General features: G+C 42.8%; 1 protein-coding gene across 2 annotated transcripts in view; it reads right to left on the bottom strand.

Moving 5' to 3' along the window:
- LOC6507254 (echinoderm microtubule-associated protein-like CG42247) overlaps positions 1-25,069 on the bottom strand; it is a 39,490-nt gene extending 14,421 nt beyond the window's left edge. The window contains exons 1-2 of one of the 2 annotated variants that reach the window (XM_001956343.4): positions 24,278-25,069; positions 21,786-22,970 (exon numbers count right to left, since the gene is read on the bottom strand). In XM_001956343.4, the coding sequence (XP_001956379.2) occupies positions 21,786-22,697 (912 nt within the window). In that variant the 5' untranslated portion in view covers positions 22,698-22,970; positions 24,278-25,069. Of the gene's footprint in view, positions 1-902; positions 1,401-21,785; positions 22,971-24,277 lie in introns of those variants that run through there. The other variant, XM_032454332.2, reaches the window with a different exon arrangement.
- Positions 25,070-25,288: the final 219 nt, after the last annotated feature.

The following is a 25,288-nucleotide window of genomic DNA, read 5'->3' as shown; positions in this document are numbered from 1 at the left end:
TAAATATTGTAGAGTTTTAAATGAATTAGATAATTGCAGGGCGACAGGGCGTATACGTAGTATTTAGAATTCTTAGTATGAAGTGATGGTGTTTAAAGCTTATAGTATTTATATATTTATAATATTTTTCTTTTTAATTGACAATTTTATGCCAAACATTCTCGTTGGCATTTCGCTTCATCAGCAGTTTGGGCCAAGTTAGTGGCTAATGCAAATATAATTTACTCAACGTTGTGTGAATATTTTGGGCAAAGCATAAATTCCTGCTGACTCAGCTACATATCAATGTTCATCATGCCGAGTTGAAAATTTTGGCAGGGTTTTTACATTTAATAATTTTAAAAGCTTTATCAATTGCCCAAAACTATTAAATGATAAATAATAGACTATTTCAAGGGTGCTGTCTAAAAAATAAGTATGATATCTTGTAGGAATAAACTGTTCTAGAAAGCCATGTATTTGAACCTTAATGGCTGTCAGTTGGCCAGTATGTCGAAGGCGAAGAGTAATATTTAAAATTGAGCATACATCAGTGGAGGGCAGTGAAACGAGGGATTCAGCGGCCAGCACACGTAGACCATTAAAAAACACTTAGAAAAACAACAAAAGTCATTTAAACTTTTTTCCAACTTTTTTTTTCCAACCTTGTTTCAACCGCACGGCTTCGTCTCTATTTCTATCCAAGGGAGTGGGCGAGAAAAAATGAAATGTGAAATTAAGAGATGTGTGCCAAGGGAAGGGGACTGGGACTGGACCCGGGGGCCACTGAGAGATCGGGAGATGTGTGATGTGATGTGCCGGTCTCTGGACGCGGGACTCGGGACTATGAAGCCGGGAGACCATAGTCCGTTGTCCGTAGTCTGTAGTCCGGACTCTTTGTTTACATTGTGCGGAGGACTGACCCAAGACTTCGTGGGGGATGTGAGCATCACAAAGGGCGAACTTTCCTCGCTATCCTCGTCGATGTACATTTAAGCGAAAGTTTCTTTTCCGTTTCCTGTGAGTGTGTTTAAGGGTGTGTGTGTGCAAGAGTGTCAGTGTGTGTGTGTTCGAGTGAGTGTGTTTGGGGCACTTTTAATTCAGTTGCAGTTTTATCCGCCGCACAGCATTAAGTCCGTTTGGAAAAAAGAAGTACCGAGGGCGAGAGTGCAAAAATAAATGTAATTTTCTCTTCGCGCAAATGAGTTAATTGAAATCATTTACATTTAATTGCACTTTAAATTAGTTAATTCGCTAAGGTTGATTTATGCCCCGCAGTCGCGACGAGGGTCTGGCTATAAAGTGCTATAAAAGTTATGCGGATATAAGTATTGGAGGCACCGGTTCACATTATTCGTTTTGGTATCGTTGGCGTTCGCTGAGCAACTGAATGAAAAAGTTCTGGACGAGGACGAGGCGGCCACGGTACGTATACGTTACGTTACACTATCCTCAGTCGTCTGAGTGACCAAAAACACAAACACACACACATGCCAATCGTGTGCCGCGCGTATATAAAGAATATTCAAATTGGCAACTCAGCACACCAGAGCTCTTCGGGCCTGAAGTGAGCTCTCCAACTTGCAGGTGAGAGAACTGCTACCTGAGCTCCTACCTGTACTCATATTTCTTGTATACTTGTATTTATTTATTGTTTGGCCAAATCAGGGCCGTCAATCTCGAAAAACTTCGCGGCCATTAGCTTGCCGATTCCCCTTTTTCGTTCCGTGACCCTCTTTTTCTTGTTTTAGTGTATGTGTGTGTGAGAGTCTGCTTCCGCCGCTGGCCGCCATGGGGCGCTACTTTTCGCTGTTGAATCAACAAGCCGTCTCGCCACTGAAATTGCGCGCCAAAAATCCCCGCCATTGCCTTTTTTGCAAACACATCCATACGTGGTACATATGCACCAGCCTGGGTATTTGAGCTCTACTTCCGACTCTCAACGGAGCATTTCTGGGTGAGTGTGTGTGCTGCTGATTTGTTTGCCTTAAGAGAAACATTTGCCGCATGAACTATTGGCCGACGCTTAGGCTGGGGGCCAATACACGAGTTATGGCCGGGCCCATATTGAATATGCATCAACCCAGATATCCACACCTCGCCAGAGACAGAGATGTGCAGGATAATCGGATAAGGAGAACTAGTTCCTAAGCATGCCAAAGGTTATATAGCTTTCTATCCATATTTCTATTATTTTAACATTACTAAAATCACTCTTATATTATGTAGTTAAGCTACAAGATTGTAGATTTAGTTAAAAGTGGCTTTATAGAAGAAACAGTATAGAGTAAATTGGAAGAAGTGCAATGGAGATTGCTTTATAGATCTTATATCTTTCTTTTCTTAAAATCGAATTGTTTTTGAAACAAAATAATAAAATATTTTTTAAAGATTTCAATGAGACTTGATCTCCCACTCTTGATGATTTTCAAAACTGGAACTGGTTTTAGTTCCTCGAATTGGCCAACTCTGCTGGCCAAAACCAACTGGCTAACGTCAACAAAATGAAGTATGCATGCAAACACGTTCGAGTATATTGCTGAGCCTTTTCGCGAGCGAATGTGTGTGCGTGTGAGCGTGTTGTGGGCTAAAAGAGCCGTATAACTTTCACTTGCAAAGGACTCGCAAAGGACTCTCAAAGGAAAGGAAAGCGACGAAAGAAGTGGAGCGCGTTTTGGGTTTTCCCCGTTGTTCCTGGCGAGCCTTTCTGCTTTGTTCTGACTTTGCCCTCTGAGACGGCCACTTTCGCTTCCCACTCGCCCCCTCAAAAAAACATTCAACACTCGCGTTCGCATTCGCAATGGAAATCGCATTGGTATTGGTGTGTTTGCATTGGCCTTGGTATGTTAGTATTGGTATTGGTATGGGTATTGGTGTATATGCGGCTTGCCCGGCCATTTTGTTGGCCCGGTTTTGGCTTTGTGTTTGTCGGCCTGTGTTTGTGTTGTTGTATAGTTTTGCGGCAGGTGGCCAGAGGGGCTGTGGTGATTTCTGGTCTCTGGTCTCGGGTCCGTTCTTTGGGCAAGTTGATGTGGTAGTTTAGCTTATTGCTTTTCACTTTGAAGTGGCTTATATGGATATTTATTACCATGTTCGTTGTATTTGAATTTCACTGGCACGGAACACGCTTCTCAACTCTCTCAATTCGCACAGTTTCTACTTTCTACTTTCTTTCTTCTCCTTTGTACTTCTTACAGCTATAGTTCTTATTCTGCCCTAGTATTGGTCCTTTGATATGGCTAGCCTAGGGGGTAATACTTCAGCGTCGATGTACTTCGCCACCAACACTTTTTCCAGCATTTCGAGACTCGCTTTTGTGAATGAAAATGTGAGTATGCATTAAATCAGTCTTAGTCTTTTGTTTGCCGTGCACTTCACTGTCGAATTTTTGGAGAGGAAATTATGAAAATAATTAGCATGCACTGGGAGAAAATAGAGGCTCTGGCATGCTGTTGTGATTGCCGCCTGCGGTCATTTGGCCAGCCATATTTGTTTGCGGCGTCGGCAGCTGCACAAATGAATAGGCCAACTGGCACTGGAATGCTGATTTGGGGCTGCTTATTAAATATTTCATGGTCTTTTGTTAGCTCTGGCTGTATCTGGCTTGTGCTTATTTGTTTTTGTCTGGCATTGTCACTTGCCCGGGACATTTAATGTGGTTGTTCAAACAAGTTTCGGGGGGGAACGAAAATTGCTGAATATGCTAGACCGCAATTATGTGTTGCCTACTTATGTGCGCTAGCCCACAGGGCGTATGAATCTGGTTCTGATTCTAATTCAGACTCAGAATCAGATTCAGGTGATGGAGCTTCTTTAATTTCTAGCTCCTAGGTTGCCTCATTTATCTTTAAGGTAAGAGCCAAGATTAATACTGTTGGCTCGACCTTTTTGGCCATTTTTGCTTCCCATTTCAGTGCGAAGAGTGCTTCCTCGGAGCGTGTCGAAATAAATCGTCTTAGTTGTGTTGGCTTGCTTTGACTTTAATTGAATTAAATTGATTTTGCTACACTTGCCAGCCGGCAGTCATCAATTCCGGTGCCAGGTGAGAATGAGCTGTTGCTCCACTTGATGTTTATAAATAGAATTTTCTAATCCAGACGACAGTCCACCTACCCGCTACTACCACTCCTTTGCACCGCAAATTTGACATGACAATCAACTTAACTTGGACACGTATTAGAGGCACGAACAGACCCACACTAGGATCCTATGTTTATGTTTTTCCAATCAATTGTGTCACAAACATGGCTATGAAAATAAATACAGAACGCACCCAGCAAACAAAAAGGCACACACACACTCGGAGAGCACATTTTGTTACTGTTTTGCTCCAAAGGATAAATACACATACCCAAGTACACACACACAGCATGGATACAGATACATTTGATGGCCATTCTCTGGCATAAAACAATAACAAAAGCGTGTTCAACGTAGACAATGAACCGAAAATGAAAATGAAAACTCGCAGAAATTGATAGATACATTGATAGAAAAGTATAGGGATATGCCGGGAATAGTTCGGTGCCTCATGACGCACCGACTGCAATTTTCAGTCATTGTGCGGCATTCGGATGGCCGGTGATTGTTTGGACAGTGGCACAAATGTGATTGACTGCGTCCACACACAAGTTTTAAGTGGAAACTCGATTGCTCACTCTATTTGAGTTGTGGGAATGTTGGGGAAAACTTTTCCCAAGTTTAACGACTGCCATATTTGCTGACCATGTCCAGCCAAAAGGTGAGCATTTTTGAAAGCCATTCAAAAGGTGACAGTGGGTCCTATCACAGTTCAAGTTAAAGGTTTAAAAAAACATAAGTGGGTTTAAGCTTTAAGGAATTAATATTGTACTTTACCACTTTATTAAATAATTTGGAATAACCAAATATGTTTGGAATTCAAATTCAATTTTTCCCCATTTCACAGTGAGGATAGTATGCACTTTCTGTTTTTTTCCATTGCCGTTCAGTTTATGGGAATTCGAAGTATTTTCATAAAAGCCACACAATCGGCCAAAATAATTCACATTTTCGGCCATGCGTTGACATTGCCCCTTTCTCCCTTTCCCTGCAGACCCGACCCCCACTGAACTTTTGCATGTGAGCCCCGTTTGTTGCATAGTTTTTGTGAGTTCTTGTTGTTCGAGTCACTGCTGGGGGCCATATTTTCAATTTCTATTGTTGCTGTCATGTCTGTTGCACACCCCTCCTTCTACCATGTATGTCTGTGTTTTTTTCTTCGTTTTTTGGATAGTTGAATAAGCTTCAACTCGGCCGGGCCAGGCTGGGCCGGGCCGAGACGGGCTCAACTTGTTAATAAAAGTTTACCGATTTTTGGACGTCGCAAGAATGATTACTGCCACACTGCACACAATTTAAAGTTTTCCGGACTCATACATAAATCAGGCGAAAGGAAAATCCTCCTCTACGAGTCGAGGAGCGGAGAGGAAACCTAAGAAGCCGCAGAAACCGCACGACACAAAAAAATATTGTCCGCGAAAGTTGCTCGCCTCGATGCGTGCAAAGTTGTTTAGTGAGAAACTTCAACTGGACACGGCGACGTTGGCCAAAACGCAAAATGGTACAAAGTGTGCCATGGTGGCGCACAAGTTAGGGGGGAGGAGGGTCAAGTGGCAACTGGAGGGTCTGCGGGAACCGCGGTAAAATTAATAAAAGTCGTAATAATACTCGCAATTTCCTTTCAGCGCCGCCCTGCCATCGCGCATTTTCCTTTGGCTTTGTTTCCTTTTGGCTTTTTGCATAATTTTATTTTTTTTATATTTCCCATTTTTTTTTTGCCGTGGTGCTTTTGCTTTTCCAGCTTTTCCGTTGCTGTGTGGAAATTCCTTAGCCTTCCATCCTGATGCTGGCCGTTGCAAAGTTTTTGATTTAAATAGTTTTGGCCCGGCATTTTACTGCTTGGCTGGCATTTTCCAGCCACCATCATCGACTCCTACAAGTCTTTATTATTTTTATTGTGTGTTCCTTTGGATTCTGGCATTCCTAGGCTGGCCTCCCCCTTACGAGTTGGAGTCTTGGGCGGATTATTATTAGTAAACATATTATGGGCAAGGTTAGGTCATATCGTCCCCTCTCTATCGGCCGTCCTGCTCGTTTTATGCCACATTCGTGCGGAAGTGGAGCGGCCGGAGCTGACTTATCGTCGCCATTTTCAGCGACGAGTCTTCGTGCATAAATAATTTGTTGGGCATTTATTATTTGTTTTAGGTGTAAATATTTCAAGCTCACAAGTGAAGCGGCCCGAGGCGGCAGAAAAGAGGTCGAGGTTTATAGCTTAATTATTCTCATGCATGAAACGAGCCTCCTTTTGGCTCAGTTTCCTTCATTGTTCTTCTCATTTCTTCCCGTGCCCTTCTATTGTGTTTGGCAAACCCCTTTTGTGGAGGTCTTGGCTCCACTTTTTCTTCCAGTAAGTATTTTTTATACGTTAATACATTTCTCTTCGCCACACGCATACCATACATAATTTTTTATGATTTATAAAATGTTTGCCTAGAGTCTAGAGGAGATGGGGCTCTGCCTTGGCCCTTGGTATAATTTTAATTATTTCCTACATGTGCGCGCCACGTTTATTAATGGCCCACGTCAGCTCAGCCCAGCTCAGCTCAGCTCGTTTTTCCCGCTCGATTTTTAATGGAGGTCAACCATAGTTGGACAGAAAAAAAAAATGCATAAAGATTTATTGCATTTGACAAGTTTTTGTTAATGATTATGGCACGTGCTCTGGTGGCCGTTTTGGCCAAGGTTTAGCGACCCCTTTTTCCGACTTTAATTTACAATCGCCTCCACGCCCCAAAAGGGTGGCTCTCAAGGCTCCCGGTTACTTCATCGTTTTTTTGGAGGCGGCTGTGAGAATGGGGTGGATTGGGGTTGCCTCTACTTGATCCACTTAATATTCAATATCCCAGGACATGTGTGTCCTTGGCCACTGAAGTCACGCAGTGTCAATAAATTAATATAAATGTCACTTGCCAGACTGCATCCCATAAATTTTTCAATCATTTGGACAACGCAGCACTTTCTTCTCCTTTGGCCACTCTCTTGAGAGACTGCCACGCCCATTTAATGAAGGAGGGGGATGGGGGCGTATTACCCGGTGGGAAAATACCGTTACAGAAGCACAAAACTGATTTGAATTTAATTACTTGCTTGGCATATTTTGTTACTCTCCCGTAGACCGTTAAACGTTATGCAAATTGCTCGGACTTACAATACAAGAAAATGTTTCGTTTTTGTTACTGCCTGCCACTCGCTGACAAATTGTTGATGAACGTTGAATTATATATTTTCTTTTCTTGCGGAAAAGTGGGTGGTGAATGGCTGTAATTGCATTTTCGTGCCGTGGATCGGGAGACGTTAATGAGCGCGCTGGCAAAACGCGCTGGAATGTCAGCCTTACTAAATCATCATGCCAAAAGCAACGGCCAGCCTTGACGTTTCGCTAAGGATAGTAGGTGGTGGGTGGTGGGAGGATGGGTGGCACATGGGTGGATGGATGGAGGTTGTAGATTATGGCCATGCCAGTGACCAGTGGGTCATAGATACGGTGAGGCTGTGTGTCGGCTCACAATCACATGCATATCACATGTACCCTTAGCATAGCCAGTGACATTTTCTGCTCCATTATTTTCATCATGTCTGACATACGACATTTCAACATGCAACTAGCAACGGGGGCAGCTAACCCTACCACTCACTCCCCAGCCCCTTCCGCTGGCATCTCCAATTTCCCATTTTCCAACAGCTCACACCGACAGTATCACGTATGGCAACTGTAGCTTCAACAGTAAAGCTTAGCCCACAGAGGAAAATGTTCATTAGATTTAAAGCATAAACTATTACAATAATTTATAATTTGTTGGAGAGACTTTCTTTTTCTTTTATTGAAATTTTTGAATTGAAATTTATGTTTTTTCTTCTTTTGTTTTAGCCATAATTTTTCCCAAGTGCATTGCATTTGCAAAGTGCTGCCAAGTCGACTCGGCCCACTCTTTCTCGTCCTCCTCAAGTCGGCCATTTGGTCGTGTCTGCTTTAGACACCAATATATTATCCCATTGTGGTGGTGTGCGTGCCCGTGGATCCATCTGTATGTGTGTCTGTTTGTCTATTTGTCTGTCTGTGTAAGTGGCAGTTCCCTGCTGCATATGCCTGTTAGCTGGAAAGCTGAGCATGTGTGCAATGCCAGATACTCCTCTGCCAGATACCTATGGATTCCGCTCCTTTCAACCATTCCACCCAAAATTCAGAGCACTCGGAACGAACCTACTCGCCTACTCATTCTTACGCATCCTGGCAATCTCTTTCGCTCGGTCCGAGTCAGCATTTTGCATTGCAAATATTTATACCCTACTTAGGTTGAGGTTTATGTGTGTGCCCATCGTGTTTGCATTGACTGTCCGGTTCTGGAATGGACCAAAAAGGCTAAGAGTTGAGCTTAGGGACAGTGGACTCTAAATAAAATGAACAGAGCTTTACATTTCAAATATGATTAGGAATGTCCGCAAAAATTATCTGTTTATGACTAAACGATTTCTTATTAAATAGAATTTCAAGAAAATTTAAAGACAAGCTTTAAGGCTTAAATTCCCAAGTAATTTGTATATAATTACCTCTTTCTACATCCTTCTAGTAGCTGAAATTTAAGCAAAATATTTACCCTTACACCTTGTGCACTTAAATGGCCCTAAGTACTTGTCAGCAAAGCCCCACCGTTCAAAATACGCTTGTCCTTGTGCACTTTCAGAGCTTCGCCTGTGTGGTGTGGGCTTCTCGGGTGCGAGTCCTTTTTTTGTACGAGGTCCTGCCATCACAGTTTCACACATGCAATGCAATTAATGTCCTACAATTGCATGCTATCGAAAATAATATACAGAGATGGAATATTGTAAATGCCATCTAGACATATTTCGCATGCAAATTTGACACTTTTTGCCTCATTATTTGACGCCATAATAATAATTGTGTGCCGAGCCGGGCGGTCCATATTACCCAACATATTTCATTCCTCGAATGGGTTGGTGTTGGTGTGTCGGTGTTGGTGTCGGGGTATGTGTGAGTTAATAAGGAAATATCCTTTTACACATGTGACCCTAATAATTTCCCCGAGTTCTTAGCTTCCGAGAGCAGCCTGCATTACTAATAATAATGCCATTGTATGCATGAGTATGTACGTGTGTGTGGGGAACGGTGAGAGTGTATTGGTGGGGTATTTTGTGCTGTGTGTTGTGATTTATTGCATTCGTGTGCCAGATTTTACAAATGTAATGCGCCACACTATGGCACCGCTTTCTCTTCCCTTTTGCCGCCCTCATGCATATGCAAAGTTTCGAATATTTTGCCCCTCCTTCTGCGAATGTGTCACATTGTGTTGTATCTGTGTATGTGTCCTCCTGTATGTGTTGTATGCGTGTGTGTGTGGAGGAGTTCTCGCATAAATATTCCGTATGGAGTCATATTTCTTTCTTTCGTTTTGTATGCGCTCCGCTCTTTCAAAAGTGGCGTGGACATACGTGTCGGAATTATTTGACTTCCGTTTTGCCTCTTTTCGGTTTCTGTTTCGGTTCCTGTTTCAGTTTCAGTTTGCGTTGCTGGCTTTTGGGGATAAAATGAATATGAAATTTTTATGAGCTGGCAAAAGTTGTAAATGCAAATTTGTTAACTGAACCGTACATATGTCTTCTACTCCCGGTCTCCTGTTGCTTCCATTTTATTCTACATATTGGACGTACCTGCCACATGATGCAAGCGGAACTTGTCGATTCAACGAGCACAAAAATCCGGTTTTTGTTTTACATTTTCTAAAATCTTAAGCTTGAAAGCTTTAGTCGCCAGTCGATTGCAAATGCACACTGAATCTGTGAAACTATCAACTGTGATGGCCTCCATTTAATCCCAAAACTATGCACACTCATATAATCGGAATAGGAAAAGGAAACTATCTGTAGCAATGCGCATAACTATGCATAATTGTTGTAAAATGTCTGAACTCGAAAATCTGATAAATTATAACTGAAAAGTTTTTTGAGAGCGCCAGCAAAATTTTAAGCAATTCCAGACCCGCCCAGCGGGCCAACAAAAAGCAATGCAATGCTTTCCTCCATTCCCCATTCTGCACCAAAGTCCTAACTGAATCCCAGGCAAGCCAAAAGTTGAAACATATTCAATTTATGACTTTGGATGAAAATTCCCCCAGCATTTAAATCACTTATGCACTTAATCAGTGCACTTAAAATGCAAGAGAAGTGCCATTGTAGAGTCACTCCCTGACAGAAGCTATGAGAAGAAATTCGCAATCATATCAAAGGCACTTTCCAACAAAATTGGGAATGATTTAAAATTGTTACCATATAAATAGTTAAAGAAAAAATTATAAGATCGATTTTTAAGGAGCAGATACATAACATATAACATTTATTCAATTAACTAAGTGTATGTTCTAGTCCTACTAATCCTATTTCACGTCTTACTTGACAATTTACTAATATTTTACTTATTCATAAAATTAAAAAAGCAAAATTAACGAAGGGATAAAAAACTTTCAATGCTTTTAAAGAGTCCTTCCTTTCTTAATCTTGTTGTTAAGTGCATCCTTTGGAGTAGCGTGTACGCTACTTGATTTTAGATTGCTTTTGGCGTGGCCAAGAGAAAATGTTGACACTTTTGATTACGTAGTATAATAGTAGCCCCCTTTCACAATGCCCTCCCTTGATCGTTCAGCGATTTGCGACAATTGGAATTGATTCGATATTTGGATATTTACATGTGAGGTCTGGAGGAATGCATTCACAGCCGACTCCTTGGCCCAGAAATCACGTAGAGTCGCCTTCTCTGCCGGCTCTCGGCCCGGATAAGCGGTCATCTCCGTTGTGGTCGATTCGGCGTACATCGATGACGATTACAATACACCAATTACCCGCACTCACGCATACAAACACACTTAAGCAAACGCACACCTACACAGAGAGAAGAACAAACACCAACTCACACGTGGCTACTTAGCCCACTTTTTTTGGGGCTTGTATTTTTGGCAACAAGACCGCCTTGACTTGAATTTCGGTCCGCGAACTGAAGGGAAATAAATGAATTTAGAGCACGTGACAATTTGGGCCTTGATTTATGCGCCAAGGTCTCTTTTTCTTGCTTATCACAGTTGATATAATTAATGTCACTTGCACACAACAAAAGTTTAATATAAACTTGTACAATTCGTATGCGTCAAGGAAATATTTTCGGAAATTAAATTGCCAGTCCGGCGATTTCTGAATGCGTGGGCTTGTTGCTGATTCTGCTGGCAAGTCCTTAGCGGAGGACTCTTCCTTCGACCGAAGAGTTTTCCATGTAACCGCATTAGCCGCTGCTAGACACCAAACTGTGCCTACAGTCGTGCTGAAAAGTTTCGTCAGGCGCGTTTTCCAAACCGCAGGCCAGCCAGCACACAATATGACGCAAAATATTGCACCGCATACATAAACATAAACAAAGGAAGGGGCGGGATGGAGGTTGGGGTTTTGGCCAAGTAGTTGCAAATGGAAAGGAGATGGCTGAAAAGAAGAAGACGCCTCGTCGTCTTGACACATTGGGCCTGTATGTGTGACATGGTCTAATGGCATTTCCAAATAGCTTAGCGCAAAAACTTCATACTACAGTCTAGAAACACACACACACTTACAGAGACTCAAACACACCCTCTCTCGTCCTGTCAGGCCATCAACAACGACAACAACAAGAGCAACAACAATGGCGACGTTTCAATTGCATTTCCGTTTGTACCAGTTTTCATTTCAAAACTCATAAGTTTCAGACGACATCAACGACGACGACGTGACCAGCGGGCTGTGTTTCTTCTTCTTCTGCTGACACGGCTGCCAGTACTTCTTCTTCTTACACAGAAAAAAAATATAAATAATATTTAAAATTACTACCTACTACAGAATCCCCGAAACCTATAAAAAAAATTTCAATATCCTGTTTATTTAATTGATTTATAACTCAAGTCTGAAGTAAAATAAAATCTTAAAAAATGTTAAAATGAAACCTCTCCTCTCAGTGTGGTAAATAAACACGCTGCGGTTGGCAGCGCGGGACAACTGTTTGCAAATTCTAAAAACTTTTCAATATGTTTGACGACGTGTGCCATTCACAATGGGTGGTAAACACTTTTTGCTTGTTCAAGCGAAGGTGGAAAATGGTGCAGGACTCCTTTTCAGGTAAACGAGAAAGTTCTACCAGAGAAATAATAGCTATATAAGGATAAGAATTTTAGCAAGGAGACAAACATTCATGCACGTGAGTTATTCTAAATGTATTTTGATTATTACTTTTATCAAACTAATAGGTTTAAACTTTCGATGCATATTTGGGTAAGAAGTTTTAATATATGAGATATTTAATGTTGAGATATGAAATGTTATGTTTGATAAAAAATATCAGAAATAATGGTTCTAACTCTTAGTTCTTTAAGTAACACTTTTATTGAGTTAGTTTCTTATATAAAATTGCACTTAATTTTTAATCAAATTTGTCCGCCCTTAAAAGTATGCTATAAAAACTTTACACTATTGGGCTTTTTATCGGCCTAACTACATTTTAGCTCCCTTGTGCAAGGGGGTCCGGCTTTCTTTAAGTGAAAGTTGTTGTCTAAGGGAAAAACAACGGAAGTTCGTCCCTCGACCTACTGTCCCTCCTTCCCTTCACCCCATCTCTTATAGGAAAGCCTCGACTTCCACTTTACCACTTGAGCCGCTTGACAACTTTCACCATTAGCGGAACAACGGACAAACACAAACACACTGGCATACAATATGGCCCACACAAGTCGAACTTGTAGTCAGCGCCATCAATTCGAGTTGAAGACATTCCCCAGCCGCTCCTCAAGGACCTCCTGCCCCCAGGACCTCTGCCCGCTGCCGGCTGGAGCCCCTTCTGTGTGTTCTGAGGCCTGTGTTTTATTGCTCTGTGCGCTTTGAGGGCGACAAGAATGTTTGTCGAGTGCTTTACAGCACCACGGTCCGGTGGATTGAGTTGTTTTGTTTTGCATAGTTTAAGCCGGGATAGCCTCTCCCCCGAATTATGAAAATATGATGACACGGAAGGGGGTTGCATTTTTAACCCCAAAGCATATGGGGGAGGGAGTGCCGCATTCAAGCGCCTGTAAATAATTTATTTATTCTGCCATAGCCGAGGCAAACAGTTGCGACTTTAAGCCCCTCCTTTCGCCGCAACTGGGAGGAATTTGTTGTCATTTATTACTGTTGCTGCCAGTTGGCCACTTGCTTTTTTGGCAGCAATCGAGTCCGTGTTGCCAAACGTAGACCGAATAAACAAATAGCCAAATTCCCAGCAAAGCATCAAACAGAAAAAAAAATTCCAACAAATTCTAATTACTGTCATTTGGCTCTGGTTTAAGTTTTTCTCGGCGTCTGCGGCCGGAATCTTGGCAACTTGCACTTCGGGCCAACATAAATTGGCTGCCAGACGGCCAAAAACTTTTCGTTTTCGTTTTTGATTAACTAAATATATTTTAATTTTGGTTTATGGCTGGAAGTAGTAAAACGACTTAAATTATTACAGCTCATCTTATGCAAAACAAAAGTCGTTAAAGCTGAGCTTCTCGGTGTTTAATGGGTTAAAATGGAGGAAATATAGGGCGTCTTCTGGCCCTCTGTCGATGATTTAAATTGGCAATTCTAATTCCCCTCATCGTAAGCAAATAAGTTCAACCCTTTTTATGTAGCTCAGTCGATAAACTTTTATAGTTTTTGTTACTGTTGCAGTAACTGGTGGCTGCCGCCGGTTGCCAGTTGGCGGATGGTGAATGGTGGCACTCCAAATTGCTGCCACTGAGCCCGGTCCGCCGCCGTTTAAACTGTCCTCGGCTATTTATTTAAGCCAACTCCTTGTTGTTGCTGCTGTTGCAATTAAAAACGCTGATATATGTTCTTTTTACAATTCAATAAATTTACGCAATGCTTTACTGTTGCCAGTCAACCCAGTGATCCCCCCTGCTCTGGCCACGCCTTTGGTGTCCTGCAACCGCCCCCGCACCAAAGTTTACAGGACAGACTGGCTTTTAATGCAATATTTGTGTTCGCCTGTGCGCGCAATTTTTTTTGTATATACAATTTATTTTGACTCTGTGGCGCGGCGAAACGATTCAGAATCTTGCAAACCAATGACAGTTTAATTAATTGCCGCACTGTAATGCGTTTTAAATTGTCATGTTTATACAGAAAAATGCTGCGAGGCTCTCGCTGTGAACGGTTCGCGTCCTGCACCGCGTCCGTTTCTGTTGTGGGCGCGTGGTAGGACACAGGCTCACGGCATGTCCTTTCGAAGCCAAAGTGTATGTGTGTGTCTCTCTCTCTGTGCCAGTGTGGGTGGCTTAATGCGTGATTGCGGGACAATGGGGAAAAATTACGAGTAATAAAGCAATGGATCTATGAATCCATTGTGCTGAAGTAAACAAAATATTCCCAGGAAGTCAAAACAAGCTGAGTGGGAGTTTTTCTTAATTATATGATAAATTGAATTTTTAAAAGCAGTTCAGCATGTAAGCTTAAGGATATTCCAAACAGCATGTTAATGGCTATTATTTTATTATGATTTTTAAGGATTTTTTTAACACATCCTTTTTGGCGGAGCAATAGAAACAGCCTAATGATCATAAAATTTATTTCGCCATTTCAAGCCATCTGGGACATGCTTCCCCGTAGGCCTTTGCATTTAATTTTCGACCCTAGAAGCCAATTTATGAGTAAATTTAATAACTCAATCACGAAATTAGCCCATTGTAGGTCGTTTATTGGCGTGTGTGTTTATGGCCAAACGGCTGGATGTCTGGCTGTTGGAGTCGAGGGGTAATATTGTTTTTCATTTGTGTTTCATTGTTTTTAATAATTATTATTATTGTCCGGGGCTGTTTTTCGATTTCAACACCTATATATTTTCATAGGCATAGTCCCAGACCCACACTCAATGCTACTAATGCAATTCCAATGGCCACAAACTACAACAACCGGGCAATTTAAATGTCAACCACAATGAGTATCGTTTGTATGAATATTCACATATTAATGCACCGCAACTCATGGCATTGCATATGAGTGCGTTAAGCCGGGACATGCATCTGTTCTGATTTGATAAGACGCTTAAGTGCTTCGGTTGGACTAATTTATTAAAGTGCTTTATTAATGCCCTTACGAAATCCCAGCTCTTGAGCCCTACCGGCATTCGGTCTGTATCCTAATTGTGAGCCCAGCCCGAAGGTAAACAACAACAACAGAAGCAGAAACTGAAGCAGAGGCAGAAGCAGCAGCTCAAGCTACGTGGCGACAACAACCACGTAACAACAATAGCAACAAGAGTCACAATTACAACAATGAAAACGGTCTGGGTCACATTTTCCGACCCAATGCGCCTGCAACACGGTGTATGCGTAATATTAATAGGCATCTACGCAAGCAAAATCTCCTGGTGACTCCCGTTCCCCACATTTACGTTGTAGCTTTTGCTATAATTGCAAAACGTCTTAAGGCTATGGACGCGTTTGAGCCACAAGTGTATGTATTGTAAGCCTGTACATATGTGAGGAGATAATTATGATTTTGGAGGGTTTGCATGGTTGAAGGGTTCTTAATGAAAAGCATTATACTTATACTCTTCCTAAAAAGTTAATCCTTAAATTTAACTCTAAAATGTTAATTCAAATTGTATATTAAATAATTCATATCCTTTTACCATCCATATCTTGCCGAATAATGCTTGATTTTCTCCCCTATTCTCCAGAGATAACGTTTACGCCCATTGCACCATAAAGTTCCATTGATTATGTATTCATCAAAATAAACATACACCCCTAATGAATATTCGCATGTGCACACTCGTGTGTTATTGTTCCACAATTTGGTGACTCAATTCGAACTTGACTTCAATTAGTCTCGAAGGCGTGACACAAATTGTTTGTTATTGTTTCCGGCCTGAAAGCGATTTAATTAAAGTAATGTAATTTTTCAATAATCGAGTCTATCCACAGACCGAAGCAATTATTTCGGGGCCTTTTCATTCATGACCTGATTGGCAAACAATTTTAAATGAAAAAGTGCTGCTGGAAAAAAATAAAGGAATCACCGAACAACAAATTAAGAATGCGATGAAAGGCGGCAATTAAACGGCAAAAATCCAGTGACCACTGACCAGTGCGGGATGCGATTTTCTGACCCCCAACCTCCATCCCCACAGCAGTGTCCTGAATGTCCTGAGCGTCGTCATCCTGCTGCAGCAGTTACGTGTGCCAACTGTCAATGCAATCAGTAGCCGTAATGCTGCACCGGGCGGACAACTCAAAAATGTAAATCAAGCATGGCTCTGATGACGTAGTCAGAAAATCATTAAAATGAGCCCACAATGGAGCCCAGTAAGTCTGCCAGAGAAGAGTCAGCAGTGGACAGGAACAAGGCAAAAAAAAAAAGACCAGTCTGTGTTTATATTTGTTTCGAGCAATTAAAAAATCATTGCAGCACAAGCAAACAAGCGGGATAAGTTGGAAACAATGAAGGTAGTGATCGACTTTAAAATTATCTTCTAAAAATATTTTATATCGAAAATATCGAAATAAAATATGGCATTTAAAAGGCAATAGAAGACTGAAACAATTTTAAAATTGAATATATTTCTATATTTTATTTTATTTTAATTAATATAGCCCTTAGAATTAAAGCTCCTTCTCATTTTTTCCCACTTCAGCCCATCAAAGCATAAATTCTATTTAAAAAGCTACAGCTTATTAATGTTGAACAAAATCATATAGAAATTTGTTCAAATATTAATAGTTTATTGACTAAAAAAGCCAGTTTTTATAAATATGCCCACATTGTTCAGCCTTCAATGGGTATTGGAGTATAAAATGCTCTTGTAATTGTGAAGCAGACGCGTCATATACACCCAAACGCGCATTACTCATACGCCCCGTTGGCCTGCACCTTTTGTTGCCAGACTGCCAGGGAGGCTGGCAAGGGAAGGTGGGGGGAAACGTTTTGGGGATTCCCAGGGCTTTAGGGAGAAGGGTAGCTGAGATTTTGTCGTGGCGTTGTAAGTGAAAAGGATCACGACCACGCAAATGCGCAATTTATGTCGTCAGGTGCAGTCAACGGACACAGGTGTCCCCTGTCCTCTTCCCCTGTTTTATAGCCCCTTGCATGCCCTCCTCTGGTTATAGTCAACTATCCCAACCCATACACCTTACACCATACACCATATACCATCGCCATCCAGATGGTTCATCCACATTTCACATCCCTGGCGCGTGCAACACGTAAATGGCAGCGAAATTTATCAAACGCTTTATAGCCCAAAGGCAAGTTCCAAAGTTTTTGGCTTGACTTTGCGGTGAAAGTGTGTGCTCCGAGTGTGGGTCTGTGTGTTCGCTTTTGTGGAAAAACGCAGAGGTGGCTGGAGAAGGGTATGCCATGGGGATTGTTGGGTTTAATCTTGTTCACATGTCACTGCAGCTTGTTTGGTCATAAGTTTGCTGCCTTTGGGCGGCCAGAAAGGAAGAAAAAAATAATTGACGTGAAATCTGGCCGTTCTCTTGGCCTTTGGCCGATAGCCACCCACACTCCCATATGCCCACTTACCCCCTTGGCCACTCGCCCACTTTATATGCAGTTAATTACAACGGCGCTGACCTTGCGTGTTGCATGCCCCGCAACTGGCTTTGCCTCTTTTCGGCATGCCGCTCACGTTTGTGCCAAAAATCTTAATTTCTTTGCGGCATAGCCCTGCCCGTATTGCCCAGCTCTGCGTGTCTTGGCCAACTGATGGTTTTCTTTTTTCTGGGGTGCAGCTAAAGTCTCGGCCATCATTCATAATTGGCGTGCTGCACCTTTAAGGCGTATTTATGGCACAGTGGCATTATCGTCCTGACCGTCCTAAATTGCATGATATATATCTAATTTCACAGCAAAATTGGTCAGTAAAAAGGGTGGGAATTCAAATGGAATTTCAAATGGGCCAAGAAAGAAATTCCTAAATTGCAATGCAAGTATTTTTTGTATTCTGAGGGGTGTAGTGATAAAACCACTAAATAAAACTTGTAAAAATGCCATTTTTATTACCAAGAATAAAATCTGGCAATAACTTTATAGATTGCCTTTTTAATTTTTCTGTAATTTACATTAAATATTTAGTTGAAAAATATAATCAAGAAGGGATTGTTCAAATTCTTTTCAGTTTAAATTGAAGAGCGTGAAGCACCCTTTCCTTTGTTTCCTTGTTATTTTCCTGTTACCCTAAACAATATGGTTATTAAAAATTGCTAAGGCATCCAGCGACTTGAATCCCTCTACCATAGAAAGCTAACAAATTCCATTAATGTGCGTTAATCCTTCCCCATTTATTTTGCCTGGTTTTTCCTTGCCAGAATTTTCATCCATTGTCTGGGAAATTCTTCTCCGTCATTCCACTGTGTGTTCCCGACCTTCGTCGGGTGGTTAGAAATTTAAATTTTGATTACAAACTGCGAGCATGACCCCACCCACTCGGTGTTCGGCACGGGCCAGGAGCCAGGGACCAGGACACGGGCACCCTGGCAAGCAATTATTTGGCCAGCTTGACAAGGTTAATGCAATTCGCTGCACCCAAAAATCATTCAAAATTCGCAGGCCAATGTGAGTGTCGTCACGCATGCCGGGTTGAATAAATTATCATAAATGATTTTGTAAACAGTTTTCGCCAGCCCGATGGCTCGCTGGCTTGGCCGCAATATGAATTAATATTATTAGCCAGCCCGGCATGCTGGCTGCACTTTGCGCCTCTTTTGGGCCCTCCTGCCCTTACTGTTTTCTGCATACTTTGCATACATTTTTAATTTCCCTAAGTGAAACGCCACAAGTTTTCAAATTGGCCTTTTTCGCGTGAGAGCGCCCCAAGTGGCTGCTGATTTTCTATGCATTTTCCCATTTGATGGGTACATATATATGTACGTACGTAGTGTATATATATGCATAGTCCCGCCGTACCAGCTCCAGTTCTATTGTTCTTTGTAGCCTATTGTACTGGGGCATGGTGTGCCCACAACCTCGTTGGGTGCCAGGACCCTTTGGTTGCCGAAGTGAGTGCCGCTGGCTCATCATGGGTTTTGATTTTCGGGGCGCAGGAATAGATGAAGCGGGGCTACACCGAGAGATAATATGTGTGTCTTTTGAATATAATATTAGTATTGTTTTGTTCCATGACAGGGGATTCACTGGGCTTCAAGCAGAGTCACAAAAATATTTGATGCTTTACTAATAATATTCTCATAATTTTATCACTAAAATGTTTATTTAATTAAATCTTTTTTTATGTATCTATATAGCAAAATATTATTTCTCCAAGTGCATAATGGATGTTCCATGCTGTGCTTTTGTTTGCCAGCCGCGGGCGAGGCGTGCAATTGCCTTTGCCGCACCGCATCGCAGTAGGAGTTCCAGCCTTTGGAGTCCGTAGTGCTAGTCCCATAGTCACAGTCTGAACGGGAACAGAGCCCGAAGGAGAGCCCAGGACTTGGAAAATTCAGGAAAATATCTTGGCGCGCACTGGGCTGCCTTTTTTTGTGTTGTTGCATCCAGGCATCCCGGCATCCAGGCATTCTTTGTCTTGAGCTCACTGGCTCACTTTGACTTTGGCTTACTCATATACCGACTGCATTAGACGCATAGCTGGCGCTGGCTTTTGACTTGGTCGGTATCGATTATGACTTGCTTGAACTCTTGCCGCAGCAGCCTTCCGCCTTCCCCTCTCTTAAGCCCCCAATCCCACCCACTCCAACGTTCATCAAAGGAAGGTGGAAACTTTTTCAATAGTTGTTCCGGGGACATGCAGGATATGCGGACGCTTGATTGCTGCGCCCGCATGCTGTCAGTGATTTGTGCGCATTTCTTTTTTGGCCAACTGCCTCTGGCAGATTGTATAAAGCAGCTGGCTTTAAAGTTATCTGCTCCATGAGAGATGAAATCGACTTATATAACTTTTGTGGTTGCCATTCAGTTTTAAATTTATGAGAAAAAAATTACTCTCCTAAGTCGAGGTTAAATTTTTTTAGATATATTTAAAAATCCTCTAAAAAATCGGGTTCTGTCAAATCTGAACGTAAGTATATCCAATAACCATAGCTATATTTTTGTCAAAAATTATCCGATTCATAAGCGGAACATCTTAATGTATTTGTGGATCGATTTATCTTAAATCTGCTTCAAAATCTAGAAACAAATTAATTTTCCCATTTTTCATCAACTTTTCTATGTGATCGCCTTCAAGATTGGGAAGAATGCATGGAAGGCGAATATGGCTAGCCCCGATGGCCATATCTTCAGAAATAATTATCCGATTTACAAGCGGAATACCTTAATCGATTTGTGGATCGATTCTCCGTAAATCTGCATCAAAATCTAGAAACAAATTATTTTTTCGATTTTTCATCAAATTTTCCGGGTGATCCCCTTCAAGGTTGGGGAGAATGCTTGGATGGAGAATATGGCTAACCCCGATGGCCATAGCTTCGGAAATAATTATCCGATTTACAAGCGGAATACCTTAATCGATTTGTGGATCGATTCTCCGTAAATCTGCATCAAAATCTAGAAACAAATTATTTTTTCGATTTTTCATCAAATTTTCCGGGGGATCCCCTTCAAGATTGGGGAGAATGCATGGAAGGAGAATGTGGCTACCCCCGATGGCCATATCTTCGGCAATAATCATCCGATTCACAAGCGGAATACCTTAATCGATTTGTGGATCGATTCCCCGTAAATCTGCATCAAAATCTAGAAACAAATTGTTTTTTCGATTTTTCATAAAATTTTCCGGGTGATCTCCTTCAAGGTTGGGGAGAATGCATGGAAGGAGAATATGGCTATCCCAGATGGTCATATCTTCGGCAATAATCATCCGATTCTTCAGCAGAATAACTTGTGTGATTCTCTGTCTTAAATCTGTATTAAATATTTTCTGGAAGATTGTATTTCCAGGTTTCCCTTATTTTTTCGAAGGCAAACGAACACGGGAAGGCAAAAAACCCCATGCTTTTAAAAAAAACCCCAAGCCTGCGATAGTAGCTGCCGCAACATATCGATAGGCTGTCAGCTGGTTTCATTTGAAGAGCTTAGGGTCGTTACCCGAACCCTATTGCTCTTAAGAAGGGTCGGCTCTTTCTCTTAGGGCGCTTCAACTCTCACTCGACCATAAAAAACGGAGACCTAATTCTCGAGTTGCCCTCGTCCTCGTCCCAGGACACAGGCGTGCTAATTGTTGGCATTGTTTTCTAGCCCTCGAACTCCCACAACTCACTCGCATAGAGCGAGAGAAAACGAAAGTGCTTGCATGCAAAAATGCGACGCCACCACCTTAAAGACCCGACCACCCAACACCACCCACCGACCCCCAAGGACGCCCGCCCCCTAGGAAGAGGGAGCAAAACAAAGAAGCCAAAAGGCGAACACCGCCTTTGATTTTTAGGCCAAGTGACCAAGTTTCTCTCGCATTTCTTGTAGGATTTGCTGTTTTGGAGTGGGACGCTGACCGCAAAAATAAACCAAAAAAAAAGGAGTCCAAAAACGCCTCGTATATAGTTTTATGTATGTTATACACACACACTACACACCAACCTCTGCACTCATTCACTTAAATTATACCAAAATATTCAAATTTATATTGATTTTGCGCTGACGTGAAAACTTTCACTTAAAGTTGAAAATTATGGAAAATGCTAAAATGCAGAAAATGCATGCAAGCTGCGAGGGCGACTCACCTTGAAGGCCTTGAACGAGGATACCACATAGAAGGCGCCATCCTCCAACTCGTCCAGATGATACTTCCGGTCACCGTCCATGGAGAAGACGTAGCGGGCTCCCCGGGGCAGATCCATTTTCGGTGATATTTTGTCCAGCAGATTGTCCAGCGAGGTGACATCTCGTCCGGGACGATAGCGCAGCTCAACGCCCGGAAAGAAGGGATCCCCGTTCCGGTAGAAGACCACGCGACGTGCCTTCCAGTAGGACAGATTTGAGTAACGGGAGGCGGCTGCACTCGAGATTTCCGGACGGGATTTGGAGCGCACCAGCGGCACCACCGGCGGCTGCTCGGAATTCTCGCTCATGTTGTCCAAATAGCTGGGACTGATGGCCCTACTCTGACGGCCACTGGCGGCCCCACCTGTTCCACTGGCAGCCGTTCCGTTGCGCTGTTGCCAATAATCCGGCACCTGGCGACCGGCGATTGCCTCACCTGCAACCGCCACCTGATCACCGGCTGCTAAGTCCTCGTCATCATCATAGGGCGTGTTCTGAATCCGAAAGCTGGACGAGATTGGTCGTTTGGGACTCTTGACCGGACTGTTGCGGTTACTGTTTGGCTCCGTTCCGTTGACGTTGCCGTGCCCGTTGCCGTTACCGTTGATGTTGCCGCCTTGCTTGTTGCTGTTGCCACCGTTGATGCCACTGTGATGTGGATTATCTTCGAAGTGGGTCTGCGTCGGTGTCGGCGAAACGTTTCCCTCGAGCGGTGCGTTCGGACTAATTTGTGGCATTGTTTGGCCGCCCAGTCCGGACTCGTTATTGCCAACAGCCCCCCCACCGCCTCCGCCACCCTCATTTACATCATCCTCGGCGGTCTGGGCCTGGCCCAAGCTGCCCATGTACTCGTCGTTCTCTTCGTTGGACATTCTCCTTGGCGATGGTGTTGGCTTTTGCTGTTTCTGTGCTGATGTGTTTCGCGGAGTCACGTCAACTTTCTCTTAAGGCGTTCTCGTTCTCCTTAGCTCACCTGGCTAGCCTTGCGTGCTGGGTTTGTTGTGGTCAAAGGAATCGCTAAGGGCAGCGTCGCGTCGACGCAATGCAAAAAACTTAAAGTGCCTTCGAGGGGCACTACTTCTTTAGATTTTTATTGTGGCCTGTAGTTGCTGCTGGTCCGACGGAGAACTAGGTTGCCGGCTTAGCTGAAATGAAAAATATAAGAAAGTGAATTAATATTAGTTTTTATACATTTTCTATATATTTTAATTCAGAAACTAATACGCCATAGGTTTAAGGACAACCTATCACTAGAAATGAAACTATTACTAACATATTATCGGTACTAGCCCCTTAGAAGCCCTTGCCCCCAACTATGTAATCAATTGATGTCGATAAACTGATACCCAATTGATTGTTGATGGGCAATATAGTTGATTTTGTAGCCTTATTGATACCTCCCCCTAATTGGCACTTTCGTAATACTTTAGCACCAAACATATGTCCTGGTCCTTGTACATTTCGAGCACTGCACTTAGAAATATCAACTGTTAACCATGTCTGGTGCACCCACTCTATGTATGTACAATCGATATGGCAGGACCTCTCGATGCAATGTGTCCAATGCTCCCTCTGGGGCCCAGGAGCTCTTCAGAGGCCCTCTTCAGTCCGTCTCCAACGGCACAACGCCCACCCCTTGAAGTCCAATCCGCAGAGCAACTCAATGGGCTGTCCGACGAGCTCTTGCCACTGCCTTTGTCCCAGTAAACAGACCAAAGAGGCCCACTCAACCATTTCGGCGTGGGCACTACAAACATTCACACTTCTGCGGGTGGAGGGGCCTGCAGGGGAGTTGAGGGTTCAGAGTTCACAGTTGGAGAGGCCGAAAATATCGCGTATTGTTTGCCCTGCTTTGCCAGGGCATTCTGCAAGCCACACATGGAAAAAAGTGTCCTTTGGAAATCAAGATAACGATATTCGACATTGATAGAGAGCTTAAGTGCTGAGTGAGGTGACAGGATCTACATCTTTAAAGCCTTCTTTTTCATTTGGGCAAAAATTATATAAGCAGTTGTATTTATTTCTTGGTAAGCCCTCTTAACTTTCCTTTAAATTTTAATGGGATTTTTATGAAAGAATCATATTTGCCAGCAGTGGAATAAATGGCATAAACCGAAATGTTGCAGACGGCAGGAAACAGGCCGACGACTCCTGGCTTAAGTGGCATTGGTCTCTTGTGTCTTTGACCACTCTACACCCAGCCAAACACACACACACACCCACACACCCACAGAGAGACCCGAACAGACAGAACACTTACATACACCATTCAGAGGGCAAGTCCCTTTCACTGCATTGGAATTTCGTGTATTTTGCAATTGCAACAAAAAATAAATATTTGTAGGCAATGGGAGAATTTTTGCCCCACGGGTCCTGTCTCTGCATTTTATTTTCCTTTTTATTTTTTTATATACCACTTTTCGGGGTGGCGTTTGGCGGATTTTGGTTTTACCTGTTTTATGTAAATTTGTTTTTATTGCAGCACGTTGCACGTTGTTTCTTTGGCTCTTCGTATTTATGGCCGTGGATGGTTGCTTCCTTTTTTTCGGAAGGGTGGAGGGAGAAGGTGTTGTGGTGGCTTCCTTTGCGGCAATTAGGTTAATGACACTTTGGTCCGGCGGTTGTTGCTTCGGGTTATTTATGCACAAACAGTTGTTGCTCTCCGCAGTTGCAACAAAAACGGCAGCATCCACTTTCACTAATTGCCTATCAATCAGCCGCAATTGTCTCCACTTGTATTCCGGGCGGCGAGGATCGCGGAAGGACTTCTTCTTTTACTTTTTTTTTTGGCTAGCAGTAATGGTGGTGGTGGGGGTGTGGCAAGACACTAACGTTTTTCCGAAACAAAAACAATCGGTCGGGGACGGCAAGACAAACACATTTACTTGAATCAAATTTAATGAACTCGATGGCAAGTTTATTAAAACATCTCGTTGGCTTTCTTCCTTCTCCGTGGCTCGTCGCAACAAAAGTTGTTGGCGAAACAAAAGTGCGAAACTTTTGCTTACTTTCCCGCTTCGCTATTCCGATGCACAAGAAGAAATTCCGTGTGGCAACTTTGCCGGTCAAAGTGTTTTTGAATTGTGTTTCATGTGCCTGCTGCCTTCTGCCTGCTGCTTTGCTTTCCTGCTGCTACTGCTACTGCTCCTGCCGCTGCTGCTGCTGCTGCTACTGCTTTTGTCCACTCTAAATTTCCTCGGCGACGCAGCCAATTTTCTTAGAGAGTCGTCGTGCCTTTCTCTTTCTCCCCCATTACTCCGTGAATCGAATTACACGTTCACTTGCACACTCCCCACATGAGTGTGTGTTTGTGTTTGTGTTTGTGAGTGACTGACTTATGGGGCTAATGCTGGCGTGCTCCGGGCACAGGTCCTTTTGCTCCCCAGCCCGACTCTACCACTAATTGTGCCCTGCTTAGGAAAACCGCAAGCAGAGTCAGTGTACACTCACACAAACCCAAGTA

Source organism: Drosophila ananassae, chromosome 2R (assembly GCF_017639315.1).
Source record: "Drosophila ananassae strain 14024-0371.13 chromosome 2R, ASM1763931v2, whole genome shotgun sequence".
Classification (NCBI taxonomy): domain Eukaryota; kingdom Metazoa; phylum Arthropoda; class Insecta; order Diptera; family Drosophilidae; genus Drosophila; species Drosophila ananassae.
This window is presented reverse-complemented; position numbering and strand designations above follow the sequence as displayed.